The sequence below is a fragment of the Hyperolius riggenbachi genome, chromosome 8 (genome assembly GCF_040937935.1).
Source record: "Hyperolius riggenbachi isolate aHypRig1 chromosome 8, aHypRig1.pri, whole genome shotgun sequence".
NCBI lineage: Eukaryota > Metazoa > Chordata > Amphibia > Anura > Hyperoliidae > Hyperolius > Hyperolius riggenbachi.
The window spans coordinates 43074224-43088707 of NC_090653.1; the positions used below are offsets into that span (position 1 = coordinate 43074224).

At 44.9% G+C, this 14484-nt stretch overlaps 1 protein-coding gene across 1 annotated transcript in view; it reads left to right on the forward strand.

Moving 5' to 3' along the window:
* The first annotated feature begins 1418 nt into the window (after positions 1-1418).
* LOC137528108 (major histocompatibility complex class I-related gene protein-like) overlaps positions 1419-14484 on the forward strand; it is a 37364-nt gene continuing 24298 nt past the window's right edge. Inside the window, exons 1-3 of the mRNA XM_068249392.1 lie at positions 1419-1593; positions 5587-5844; positions 12333-12608. Of these exons, the coding sequence (XP_068105493.1) occupies positions 1527-1593; positions 5587-5844; positions 12333-12608 (601 nt within the window). The 5' untranslated portion in view covers positions 1419-1526. The remainder of the gene's footprint in view (positions 1594-5586; positions 5845-12332; positions 12609-14484) is intronic.

Here is a 14484-nt window from a genome sequence, read left to right on the forward strand (position 1 = left end):
GCCACTGATCTTTGGGTCTAGCAACGCCCCTGGGGGCACGTATTCTCTCATTGGTAATGATGGTCTTGTCTGGGAGAACTCATTGGAGAAGCATGTGATCAGTTTGGTCAGGTGATAGATATGCAAGTCTCTGATTTGCTAGTCATGATCATGTGGTAAAGCAGGATGTGATCACAGCAAATCAGAGCTTTGCAAATCTATCAGCTGATTAAACAAATCACTTGCTTTTCCATGAGTTGTCCTAGACATCACCATCACTACTCATTGGAATAACAAAACCCCCCACATTCGTTTGTCTTACCTCCCACATTACATGTCTGTCTGGACCCGGTCCCTCTATGTCTGCCATCAATGCAGGAGGCAGAAAATGCCTCCTGCATTACATGAGACAAGGAAGCAGAGGTAGAAACATCTCACACACTGTTCATACACGTTAAAGTGAACCTGAACTGAGTAAAATTATTTAAAATAAACACATGATGTACCTGCAAATGAAAAGATTTTGTCAATACTGAAATATATCAGTTGCTGTCAGATATAACTGAAAGGACAACTGATGAGCAAGGTAATGTCCATGTTTTCCTATGGTTTAAATTGGCGATATTACAAGTTATCAGTGTGCTGATCAGGAAGCTTTCTTGGGATAATGACCATTTTAAAAATGGAGGATGGAGAATTCCGTTGATCACAGTGGACAAACCGGACACAGGAGAGGAGAAAGAGATTGAGGAGTAGATTACACGGGAGGTAAGTATAACCTGTGTATGGTTATTCTGACTTCTAATTTTCATCAGGTTTGCTTTAAAGAGAGACTCCGACCAAGAATTGAACTTTATCCCAATCAGTAGCTGATACCTCCTTTTACGTAAGAAATCTATTCCTTTTCACAAACAGACCATCAGGGGGCGCTGTATGACTGATATTGTGGTGAAACCCCTCCCACAAGAACCTGAGTACGTACTCCTGCCAGTTTCCTGTCTGTGAACCTTGCTGCATTGTGGGAAATAGCTGTTTACAGCTGTTTCCAACTGCCAAAAAAACATGCAGCAGCTACATAATCTGCCAGCAGAAAAATTGTCACCATGTAATAAATGTCAGAATGTAAATCAGGGATTTCAAAGATTTTACAATGGGCAAACACTGACTAAATCATTTATACATAATTATTGTAAAAATGAAGCACTTTTTTTTATTACATTATTTTCACTGGAGTTCCTCTTAAGCGTTCGGGAAGTAGACATGTAAATTGTATGGGGCTTTCCAGACAGTTCAAACATTTAGCCACATGGCAGACTCCAGTCTCTGCTGGAGCCTCCATGTTTCTCCCATGACAGGTTTTCTTTAATAACAATCAATGTCTCTTTATTAACCTGGGCTGTTGAGTGATTGGCAGTGACACACCTTGTTTGCCCAGGCATGACGCGGTCTTTGGCTCTGTCCAGTGACAGAGAAGTGAGGATGTCATACATCTAAGAAGACAGTAAAGTCTACTTGGAGAGGAGAGCTCTGGCCCATCTTCTGCTGTAATGGGGAGAAGTCCTGTCCTCCTCCTGCTAGTGATCATCACCGCATGGAATCTCCCTGGTTGTGCAGGTAAGGTGGGCTTCCAGTTGTTACAAAACCTGAAGATACAGAAGTATCTTCTGCTCTCTGTTTTCGGCCTCTTTTCCATGGGCAGTTGATAGGCAGTGAAATGCTTCTCAAACTTTCACAACAACTGCTCACTGCTGCATGGCAACTGCTTGCTGAGCACACAGATCAACTGCTCGTGGAAAAGAGGTCTTAATATGTTTCATTTTTTACCTTTAAACAATTGTATGTTGCTTTAGTTTAGACATTTAGTTTAGCATATATATCTATATATATAAAATCGGATGTACAGTATGGGCTTGATTCACAAAGCGGTGCTAACCTACTTAGCACGTCTAAAATCTTTAGACGCGCTAACCAGGGTGCTAAGTAGGTTAGCACCGGATTTCTCAATCAGATCGCGCGCTAACTTTGCGCGCGTAAAGCTTTACGCGCGCTAAGTCCCATAGGCTTTAATGGGCACTTCGCGCGGTGCGCCCTGTGCTCTGTGCAGTACGCGCGTAAAGTTTTACGCGCATAAAGTTTTGCACGCGTAAAGTTTTATGCGCGGAAAGCTTGTTTAGACGTGCTAAGGGGGTTTTCACAGGCGTGCTAACAGTTAGCACCACTTTGTGAATCAAGCCCAATGTATGTATGTACGTATGTATGTGCCGCGATCATTTAAAAACGCCTTGACCGATTTGAACGAACCTAAGTATACAGATCCCTTACTACCTGGGATGATATGTTCTGGGGGTCTCGCGTCCCCCCTGCAAACCTGGGCGGAGCTACAAACAGCAAATCAGATTTCACCCATTCATGTCAATGGAAAAAAATGTAAAAGGCTGCCATTCTCACAGTAATCAAGCCAGAGTCCCCACACTTGGCACAGTTAGTCACCTGGTGACCAAGGTTGCAAATCCAGGAAAAGTGGGCGGAACACAAAAAAGCCAATCAAATTTCAGCCATTTGTTTTCAATGGGAAAATGTAAACTGCAGCCATTCTTTCACTGTTAATCGCAGGGGTCTCCAACTTGGCACACTTGGTCACTGGGTGGATGAGATTAAGATTCAGGAAAGTGGGTGGAGCCTAAAACAGACAATCAAAATCCAACTATTGATTTTCAAGGGGAATATTGAAACTGCTGCCATTCTTACACTGTTAATGGCAGAGGCTTCAAACTTACTACAGTTGGTCATTGGGTGACTGGGGTCCCAATTCCCTAAAAGGGCTGGGCCACAAACAGCCAATCAGATTTCCTTGGTGGATAAACTGCTTCAATTCACACATTTTTGATGCCAGGAACCTGAAAGCTCACAAACTTGGTCATTGAGTGACTTTGTGTCCAGGTTACAAAAAGTGGGCTGAGCCAAAAACAAATTTTCCTGGGAAAATGCAAACTGCAGCCATTCTTACACTGTCAATGGCAGAGTTCTCAAACTTTGCACAGTTGGTCACTGGGTGACTGGGATTAATATTTGGGAAAATGGGTGAAGTCTACAACAGACAATCAGAATTCACCTGTTGATTTTCAAGGGGAATATTTACATTTCTGACCTTCTTACACTGTTAATGGCAGAGGTCTCAAACCTGGTACAGTTGGTCACTGGGGTTCAAAATCAGAAAGGGGGCGGAGCCACAAACAGCCAATCAGATTTGTGTAATTTCAGTGGGAATACACAAATTATTGATACCAAGGACCCCAAAGCTTATAAACTTGGTAAATTGAGTGACTGTATATCAAGGTTAGAAAAGGTGGGCGGTGCCAACAACTAATTTTTTTACATGGGAAAATAGAAAGTTCAAGTTATTGCTGCCAAATGAGGTTCAACCAGTTATTAAATGCAAGAGTTCGCATAACTTTTCAAACTGCACTGTGAATATTTACATGGTGTGTTCAATAAAAACATGGAGGCATTTAATGATTCGGGACACATGGCAGTGCTTTCAACCAGAAGTTATACCTGAATGATCAATCTGCATGGATGTGCAGAGCTCCAGTAACTGGACAAGATTACACACCTAGCACTCACTACAGGCAAAGGGGGGTGTTAGCTTCAGTGATAATGTGTACACAGATTATTACCTAATGGACTTCCCCAAACACTAGTCTAGCAATAAAAACATAATATTCCTTGTGCTGCTAATCATAAATGTAATTATTTGTGTAGCATTAGTTTAAGCAGACAGTGATTGTCTATTGCTGTGACTTAGATCAGATCACTTTTTTATGACCAATTTGTGCAGAAATCCATATAATTCCAAAGCGTTCACATACTTTTTTATTGCTACTATATATATATCCTACCTAAAGATTTTTTTCTTTAAAGGAAACCTGAAGCGAAAATAAACTTATGAGATAATAGCCCAAATGCAATTAACCTCCTCAGCGGTATGCCCGAGCTGAGCTCGGGCTAAGCCGCCGCGGTGGATAGCTCAGGCCCTGGTGAGCAGATTTGCTCACTTTTTACTTAGTTACACGCAGCTAGCACTTTGCTAGCTGCGCGTTTGTTCCGATCGCCGCCGCTCCACGCCCATTCGCCACTACCCGCCACATTAGAGGGCCCCACCAAGACCCCTTGCGCAGCCTGGCCAATCACCGCCAGGCTGCGCTATGGGGTGGATCGGGACAGCCTCCGACGCCATGACGTTGATGATGTCATCCCGATCGTCGCCACAGCGACGGGGGAAGCCAAGCACTGAACGGGATTTCCTGTTTGCTCTGATCGCCGGAGGCAAGGGGTGGGGTAATGCCGCTGCACAGCGGCTTTCATGTAACTAGCGCTAGGCTAGCTACATGATTAAAAAAAATATTTTTTAAAGTGCTGTGCTGCCCCCTGGCGGTTTTAATAGACTGCCAGGGAGGTTAAGTTTTTCTCCTGTGTGGGGGAAGGGAGCTGTTTGGCCATGAGTAGGCCCAGCACAGGAGCGAGGTTCCAGAGCTTCATAGAGCAGCGAGCAGTACTAAACTATTTGAAGCAGGGTGGAGAGGAAAATTAGATCAGATCTCAGCAGGGATGAAATGGTGCAATGTGACAAGATAGTAAATGAGCGTACTTAAAGGGGAACTGAAGAGAGAGGTATATGGAGGCTGTCATGTTTATTTCCTTTTAATCAATACCAGTTGCCTGGCAGCCCTGCTGGTCTATTTCTCTGCAGTAGTATCTGATTAAAACCAGAAACAAGCATGCAGCTAGTCTTGTCAGATCAGACTTATAAGTCTGAACCACTGAAACACCTGATCTGTTGCATGCTTGTTCAGGGGCTATGGCTAATAGTATTAGAGGCAGAGGATCAGCAGGGCTGCCAGGCAACTGGTATTGTCTAAAAGGAAATAAACATGACAGCCTCCATATACCTCTCTCTTCAGTTCCCCTTTAATGCGGCGCTGGGTGGTAAAAATATTGGTAATTTACATGGGCATCTGACTATCCCCGTGCCAAAGTTATCTGCGTCGGGTAAATGATCCTGTAAATTTTAAATATTTATCACACTTAAAGTAAACCTGAACCAAAAAAAAACCTAAAACATATGATATAATGAATTGTATGCGTAGTATGGATAGTGTGAATAGAACATTAGTTGAAAATAAAAATATGATATTGTTTCAGTCTAGAAACCTCACTCTGTCTTTTAAGTAATAAAATAAAGTAGAAATAATGAGCCTTTGACCCTTCCTGCAGTAAAACCTTACCTCAAGCTGTCTCTCACGGTTTCTTGGCTGTTTTAAGTGCTTCAGAAAACAGGACTGTATTCCACCCAAGTGAGGTCAGAGAGCTCAGGGTAGCTCTTTTGCATAAATAACTGAAGTTGTTTTTTTTAACTCTTCCTGTACTGGAAAACAATATGAGATATTTCTTTCTTTGCTACTAATGTTCTATTTGTTATGCTTACTACACATACACTTCATTATCTTATAAGGTTTTTTTTTTTTCGCCTCAGGTTTGCTTTCACTTGTGATTACGCTTTGAAATTCCTGACAGTGGTTTGTAATGTAGTGGTTCTTATGTCATCAGGGACACATACTCACCTACGTTACACAACAGTGATGAGCAAGCCGTGGCCTGGTGTTCCCGTGTACTCCACGAGGCGGGCTGTGGATGACATCACACTCTACTGGTACGACAGCCACACCCAGCTGATGGAGGTCCGAGCTCCTTGGCTCAAAAATGCCGGCGTCAACCTGAACAGAATCAACTACCATGAGATCAGTTCCCAGCTCATCCTGCAAAGATATCTACAAGTCATAATCCATCATCTCAACACCAGCCATGGTAAGCTAGGAGGAGGAGTCCGCTTCTCTCACTAAAGTTCACCCTTCTCTTTCTCACGCATAAAAAAGTAAACCCATATTTGTGAAATAAGAGATTCTTGTTTAACTTTCCTTGTCAAGCGTGTAAAGACAAGGAATGTATGGAAAATAGGATAATACTCACAAGCCAAGGTTACCACCAGGGGTGAGCCTGGGGTGCCAGGCACCTGGGTGCAAGGTTTTCTCTGGCGCCTATGGGAGTGGTTAAATTAACCGCGCCCAACCACATAACCACACCCATGTCCTGCCTAATCACACCCACACCTTCCACCTCTTTACGCATGCATGTGATACCCCATTCCTACCCCTCTTTCATGCATAGCAATGACTCAATCCATTTTCCAATCTAAAGATACATACCGGTGCACCGGGGATATCGTATCGAGGGCAGTGGCGCACAATAGTCCACATGGTGGAGGGCCGGCCGACCACAAAATGCAATCTTATTGGCAGCAGATTTCCTCACAAATGCAATATTATTGGCAGCAGATTTCTCCACAAATGCAATGAGAATTGGCATCAGATTTCCCCACAAATACAATCTTATTGGCAGCAGTCGATTTCCCCACAAATGCAATCTTATTGGCAGCAGTCGATTTCCCCACAAATGCAATCTTTTTGGCAGCAGATTTCTCCACGAATGCAATGAGAATTGGCAGCAGATTTACCCACAAATGCAATCTTAATGGCAGCAGATTTCCCCACAAATGCAATCTTTTTGGCAGCAGATTTCTCCACGAATGCAATGAGAATTGGCAGCAGATTTACCCACAAATGCAATCTTAACCCTCTGGGCGATACAATTATATCGCCCAAGAGGTGGCGCAGCACTATTTTTTAATTTTTTTTATTTTTTAAATCATGTAGCGAGCCCAGGGCTCGCTACATGATAGCCGCAGCGCAGCGGCATCCCCCCACCCACTCCGATCGCCTTCGGCGATCAGAGTAAGCAGGAAATCCCGTTCAGAACGGGATTTCCTGCTGGGCTTCCCTGGTCGCCATGGCGACGGGGCGGGATGACGTCACCGACGTCATGGACGTCGTGACGTCATAGGGAGTTCCGATCCACCCCTCAGCGCTGCCTGGCACTGATTGGCCAGGCTGCGCAAGGGGTTGGGGGGGGGGGGCTGCGCGGAACGGCGGGTAGCGGCGGATCGGCGGCGAGCGGCGGCGATCGGAAGTTACACGCAGCTAGCAAAGTGCTAGCTGCGTGTAACAAAAAAAAAATTATGCATATCGGCCCAGCGGGGCCTGAGAAATCCTCCTGCGCGACATACCCCGAGCTCAGCTCGGGATTATCGCTCAGGAGGTTAATGGCAGCAGATTTCCCCACAAATGCAATCTTATTGGCAGCAGTCGATTTCCCCACATGCGCACAATAGTCCACATGGTGGAGGGCCGGCCGACCACAAAATGCAATCTTATTGGCAGCAGATTTTCCCACAAATGCAATATTATTGGCAGCAGATTTCTCCACAGATGCAATCTTTACGGCAGCCAGATTTCCCCACAGATGCAATCTTTACGGCAGCCAGATTTCCCCACAAATGCAATCTTTACGGCAGCCAGATTTCCCCACACAAATGCAATCTTAACGCAGCCAGATTTCCCCACACAAATGCAATCTTAACGCAGCCAGATTTCCCTACACAAATGCAATCTTAACGGCAGCCAGATTTCCCCACAAATGCAATCTTAACGGCAGCTAGATTTCCCCACAAATGCAATCTTAACGGCAGCCAGATTTCCCCACACAAATGCAATCTTAACGGCAGCTAGATTTCCCCACAAATGCAATCTTAATGGCAGCCAGATTTCCCCACAAATGCAATCTTGATGGCAACAGATTTCATTTCCCCCACTACATGACAAATGCAATCTTATTGGCAGCAATTCACTTACCTCTGGCTGGGTCTGGGTGGAGGAGCATATAGGCAGGCAGTGGCTCTGCGGGCAGCTGCAGCTGACTGTGACCACGGCCGGTGGCACTAGGAGGCGCAGGCCGGGCTGCGGGGCGGGCAGTCACTGCGTCTGTGCTGGCGGCTGGCCTGGCGCCGCTGCTAGTAGCTCTCTCTGGTCTGGCTCGCTCTCTTTCCGGACGGTGGCGGGTCACGGTGGCACTTGGAGGCGCAGCCCAGGCCGGGCTGCAGGCGGGCAGTCACTGCGTCTGTGCTGGCGGCTGGCCTGGCGCCGCTGATAGTAGCTCTCTCTGGCTCGCTCTCTTTCTGGACGGTGGCGGGCGGCACTAGGAGGCGCAGGCCGGGCTGCAGGCCGGGCAGTCACTGCGTCTGTGCTGGCTGCCTGGCACCGCTGCTAGTAGCTCTCCGGCTCGCTCTCTTTCCACGCAGGCTGCACGCACCACGGGTCGGGTCGGACGGGAAGCCGCGGTAGTCTCACACGTTGAGGCTGAGGCTCGGGCTCCTCCCCCCGTCAAGCGTGACATGAGGTCAGGTGGGTGGGCTGCATGCCTGTTTCCCCATTGGGCTGCGCCGACGTCTACATGTGACGTCAGGCACAGCCGCCCGCACAGTGTGTCACTGTCCTGTCCAGCACCCGGGGAGATGAGAATGAGATAGGCGGCCGCGGACGACCCGCCGGCGCCTGTCACAGGCCGGCGCCTGGGTGCAATGCACCCGCAGCACCCGCCCAGGCGCGGCCCTGGTTACCACAAAGATAACCACTGTGAAGGCTGGTGGGGAGAATAAACGACCCCACTCTGGTTAAGAAGTCATTCTCTGTAGTCAGGGGTGGACCTACCATCACACTGCCTAAAGCACCTGCTTCAGGCGGCAGATTGCAGGGGGCGGTGCCAGGGCAGTGGCTTTGTGAGCAGGGGTGCAGGCTTGGAAGGGGTGATACCCAACCAGAAAAAAGTGGGGAGGGAGGCTGACCTCATTCCTCCCTCCCTCTCCATGTGCCCCCCTCCTGTCTCTTTGCAGAGCTTGGAAGGGGTGACACCCACCTGGCAGGAGCGGGCAGGGGGCCAAATCATTCCTCCCTCTCCATGGGAACCCCTCCCACCCCCGATGCCTCTTGCAGAGTTGGCACAGTGGTGTGTTTTTGTAAATCTCTCACCTGTCCATGCAATGCGCCTATGTTTCTTGGCAGCCAGCTCCTGTCTACTTCCTGTTTCCCTGCATGACGCGTGTGTTTCGTGGGTCACCACCTGCTCCATCAGGCAAAAAAGGAATAAGCATCGATAAGCGCTTGGCGCAATGCACACTTGTCTTTCCCTCTCCCATTTCCTTAGAAGCTAATAGGTTGACAGACATTGTGCTAGCACAGCACAAGTTTGGAAACTGTGTTGGGGCACTCACTAATAAAAATGAAGTTTCCTCTAGTCTACAGCTGAGCTCCAGGCTTGGAGCAGGTGGTCAGGTGTCAGAAGAACATTGCCTGCCCTGCCTGGTAATAGTAGGGGGATCCACCCTCTGGCTGTGTTCTAGGCCTCCTCTCCAGCACCCCAGCTGGACCTAGATGGTCTCACTCTGTGGAGTGGGGTAAACCAGAGACAAGACACCCTCATGTATTTTACCATATATATCAGTGGGAACATTGGAGAAAACACCTCCCCTGCTCTCTGTTTCATTTTTAACTGTTCAGCTTGCTTCTAATCAGCCCAGGTAAAATCCCAGACTGAGCATTCAGTCTGGCTTTGCTATAATGACTCAGCTATAATGATTCCTGAGCAGAGCCACAAGGGGGCAGTCTTGGGCTTGAAAAGACACCAGAGAACACAGACTCGGCTATACAAATTCCTGAGCAAAGCCAGACTGAATGCTCAGTCAGGGATTTTATCAGGGCTGATAAGAAGCAAGCTGAACAGTTAAAAATGAAACAGAGAGCAGGGTAGGTGTTTACTCTAATGTTCCCACTGATATATATGGTAAAATACAAGAGGGTGCTTCGTCTCTGGTTCACTTTAAACCCGTGTGTGTATTTTTTGTGTATAAGACTCATTTCTAATCCCTTTTTCTCTTTCGCCACCGTTTCTCTTTAGTAAATATCTTCCGTTCTGTCCAAATTCTTTGTTAGTGATGAGCATTGAGCACATATTTCGCATAATCGTAATTTTGCATCGTAATTTGCAAATATGATGCAAAATTTTTATGCAAAATTTCTGAAGGAAAATCGGGATTAACTTTGTTTGTAAACGTAATCAGGAACTAAATTTCACGTAATTTTGTGCCGAATTTTGCAGTTAATAGCAAAGCCCCCATATAAGCTATCATCACCAAAATGGCTATGTATGGGAAGATAGTGGGAACTGGGAACAAGACAAAAAAAGTTTTTTTTCAAAAAGACCTCGTAGTTTTTGAGGAAATCAATTAAAAAAATGCAAATAAAAATATTTTTTTAAATTATTTTTTAAAAGTTCAAAAATCATTTTTCCTTTGCATGTTTAAAATCGTTTTTCTCAAAAACTACAAGGTCATTTTGAAATTAGTATTTTTTTTACTTGTTCCCACTATTTTCCTTGACATATGTAACAATTTTGGTGATGAAAGCATATAGAAGGGCTTTGCTATTTACGACTTAAGTCAGCAAAAAATTACGCATAAATTATGCAAAAATTACGCAAAATTCCGAATGGACTATACAAAATCAATTGAATGTCCATATCGTAATTACATATGGCCGTAATTGCAAACATTTCTGCAAAATTCTGTGTAATCGTATCAGATTACGATTATCACTATTCTTTGTGTCTGGATTGGCCTATTTAGATAGGAGGGGGAAAATGCACAGCTGAAATTTAGGTCACAAACACCTCCCACACAATCTGAGACAAAAAAGAATAGGTATAGACAAAAAGGACATGTTTTCTCCACATTGCTGATTGCAATCTTCACCATATCTATAGCTGAAACTCGAAAAATTTGAATATTGTCAGGATCTCTCCTGTAGCATGTTCTGTCACTTGCAGTGGAGCTGCAACTGGGCAGTTCTGACTTGTCTGCTTGCATTTGGTTGTGCATTCGCAGTGAGTCTTATTGTCATTTGCAATCACTCTGCAGTTCAGAGCAGTTCAGGATGCTGTCAGGGTTCCTCCTATGGTTTGCTGCAGTTGAACTCCAGCCAGATAGCCCTGGATTTCCTGCATGCATGTTGTTCCATAGTACTGCATGCATTTGATATATTAGTCTTTCAGCTAGCAAATGGTAATCAAACCAGCTCAGGATTGAATGATTACCATTCAGCTGTGTGGGAATTTGCATACCTGCATCCATTGGCTGATGCCAGCATAAAAGTCTGCCTCCCATTTCAGACCCCACCCAACATAGCTTTCAGCTCTCTGAGTTGTCGTTGGGTCTATGCTGTGAAAGTTGTTTTTGTAAATGTATGATGCCTTGCTCTGTATTGTCATGTCTGCTGGATGTTTGCTGACCTGCGGGGGTCAGTGAAGTCCTTCTGATCCTGATAGTTAGATTCTGCCAGCACCACGTTGGTGACTGGTAGCATTCCTTCTAGACTTGTTCTTAAGGAACGAACTATAGCAGCGGTTGCTATTAGTTCGCTCCTACCTGTTAGTCTTGTCTATCTCAGTGTGAATGTTGCTGTCGCTGAAACAGCGATTAGATTGGCTAAGCATTCCGTCTGTCTGTCTGTTGTCTGTCTTATTAATTGTCATTACCTGTGCTTTAGCTAGTGAGTTATTTGAGAGCTACATTTCATATATTGTGCATCAGCACGATATATATGTACTCTAGTCAGTCAGTATTGTAGTATTTGTAATATTGTATTGTGTACCGACCTTTGCCTGCCTCTCGACTACGAATCTGCCTAATCCTTCCAATACGACTGACATCTGAATTAACGTGTATGGCCCAAGCCTGTTACCGACTACGTCTGCTGTGTATTGTATCACATAGCATCTAGCCTGATAAGCGGGCCAGAGCTGCAATTGTTCTGGGCAATCTTGCTCCCTTGTTCATTACTCCTGTGTCCATCTGTGGAGCCTCTTCCATTATCCAGCTACTTAGCCTTGTTGCTCTGGGTGGTCAGAAAGTATGACCCCCCAGCATTACAAATATCATGCAGAAGTCCATTTATTTCAGTAAATCAACTTAAAACGTTAAACTAATATATAATATGCATGCAAAGCAAGATATTTCAAGCCTTTATTTGTTATAATGTTGATGATTATGGCTTACAGCTTATGAGAACCCCAAAATCAAAATCTCAGCCCATTAGAATATTGTGAAAATGTTAAATATTCTAAGCTCAAAGTTTCAGATTCTAATCAGCTAATTCATCCAAAACACCTGCAAAGACTTCCTATTTCATATATTAGTTTCACCTTTTACGATATTCACATTTTTCGAGTTTCACCTATAAATGTGTACTTAGTTACTCGTATGGTTGTGAACCTGAGGAAGGGATGCAGAACTAACAAACAGATGATATAAGATGATGAGATGATATGAGATATTTATCTCCTCCCCCCAGATTATGACATTCTTCAGAAGATTGAGGGCTGCACGATCTACGACAATGGAACTGTAGAAGGAGTATTAAGTGAAGCTTATAATGGAAGACTTTTTGTCCGGTTTAATGTGGAAGCTTCAAAGTGGACAACTGAGATCCCCGAGGCCGAGTTCTTTGTAGAAATTCTAAACTCCAACGAGACGGAGAATGAAGATTTGCAGAAAGAATTGGTGGAAAGATGTAAGTTGACCATCACCAGGCTGCAGTCTTGGAGAAACACCATGTTCAGCAAGAGAGGTGAGGATTCCACTGAGCGATGATGGTAGGCTTCTTTTCCAGTTTCATTGCTTTGCTGAGTCATCTTGGTACCAGCTTCATACAATAGGGACCATGGTGTATTTTCAAACATCCGCTCAGCAAAAATTGGTCACCTGTTGCCCTTCTCTGTCTTGTCTTAAGTCAGCTGAGGCGGCTGGTAACAACCACCTCAGCCGACAATCAGACCCTGACCCCAGACCTTCAACCAACAAGAGATCCACTGGGTGGATCTACTTAACGCCATCAATGCTGATGCCATTGTTTGTGCCACTCCTCTGCGTGACGTCAAGCATACTCTACTCGTTGTCCCTATTAGAGTTGAGCTCAGATTTCGCATAATAGTAATTTTGAATCAAAATTACGATGCAAAATATCCAGAAAATTTGTAATCAATCCCGTTAATTTTACTCAAGTTTAATTATAATTCAATTTAATGAAATGTAATTTTTATTAAATTTAAGTTTAATCTAAGTTTAATTTTATGCAGAATTATGCAAAAATGAGAAATTTGATTGTCTGGAACACGTCAAAAATTTTCTTCCAAAAAGACCTTGTAGTTTTGAGAAAATTGATTTAAAAAAAATTCAGGTAAAGATAGATTTTAAACTTGAGCGCCCTGTATAAAGTATGTATACAGAATTTATGTATACAGAAAAATCTCACAATACATGGCCCCATTAATCCTCCTATCCTTAATACAGTGCAGTCGTCCTCTCCCCCTCACAGAAAAGCACCCCCAAAGCATGATGTTACCACCCCCATGCTTCACAGTAGGGATGGTTTTCTTGGGATGCAACTCTTGGGATGCAACTCTCTAGATTGTAAGCCTTTGGGCAGGGTCCTCCTCCTTTTGTGTACTACCTGATCATGCACCTCCATTACCATAGCCGGCCTTTGACCTATGCGACCAGAGTGGTCGCTTAGGGCGCCGGCTTCCAAGGGGGCGCCTATAGCTGGCTACCTTTACTGAGGGCACCAACACATGGCTACCTATACTGGAGGCACCAATACCTGGCTACCTATGGGGGCGATGGAGACCTTCAACTGACTTCCTATACTGGGGGCACCTATACTTGGCAACCTATATTGAGGGCACCTACACGTGAGATCTTATACTGGGGGCGCCTATACCTGGCTACCTACCTATACTGAGCCTGAGGGCGTTTTTTTTGGGGGGGGAGCGTGCACTGCGGAAATAACGCGTGGTGCAAATTGTCGTTGCTGTGCTATCATTCTAAATGGGGGGGGGGGGGGGGGGGGCTAACTGTCCCACTGTTTGTTTTTATTAATATTCCTGAAAGGTTCTAGCCTTCATTTTTAAGTATATTCAGGATAATTCACTCTTTCCATCCATTCGTGGTTATTAATAGTATTTTTTGTATTATACACATGCGATGTGTCACAGAGATCTCAGCATGTGGCGTGATGTGTCACGACGTCAAAAAGGTTGGGAACCACTGTCCTAGGAGGTGAAGTGTGTGTGTGTGAGTGGTGTGTGTACACAGTGTGTGTGTGTGTGTGTGTGTGTGTGTGTGTACACGCGGGAAGAGGATAAAGGGGGGCACAAAAATCAGGTTTCACTCAGGACACTGTGAAACCTAAGGCCGGCCCTGTACATTATTGTAAACCCATGCTATGCATCTGAGTAAACCTAACTTGCCTAATCTCCATGCTCCCATCCAGTGGCTGACTAAACATTACCTTGTACTCATACTGTGCTGCGTGATCTGGTTTTCCTTGTATTCCTGTATTGTCATATTACTGTATGTCACCCCTAAATATTGTCTGTAACCTTAACTAATGTCCAGCGCTGCGTAATATGTTGGCGCTTTATAAATATAATAAATAATAATGC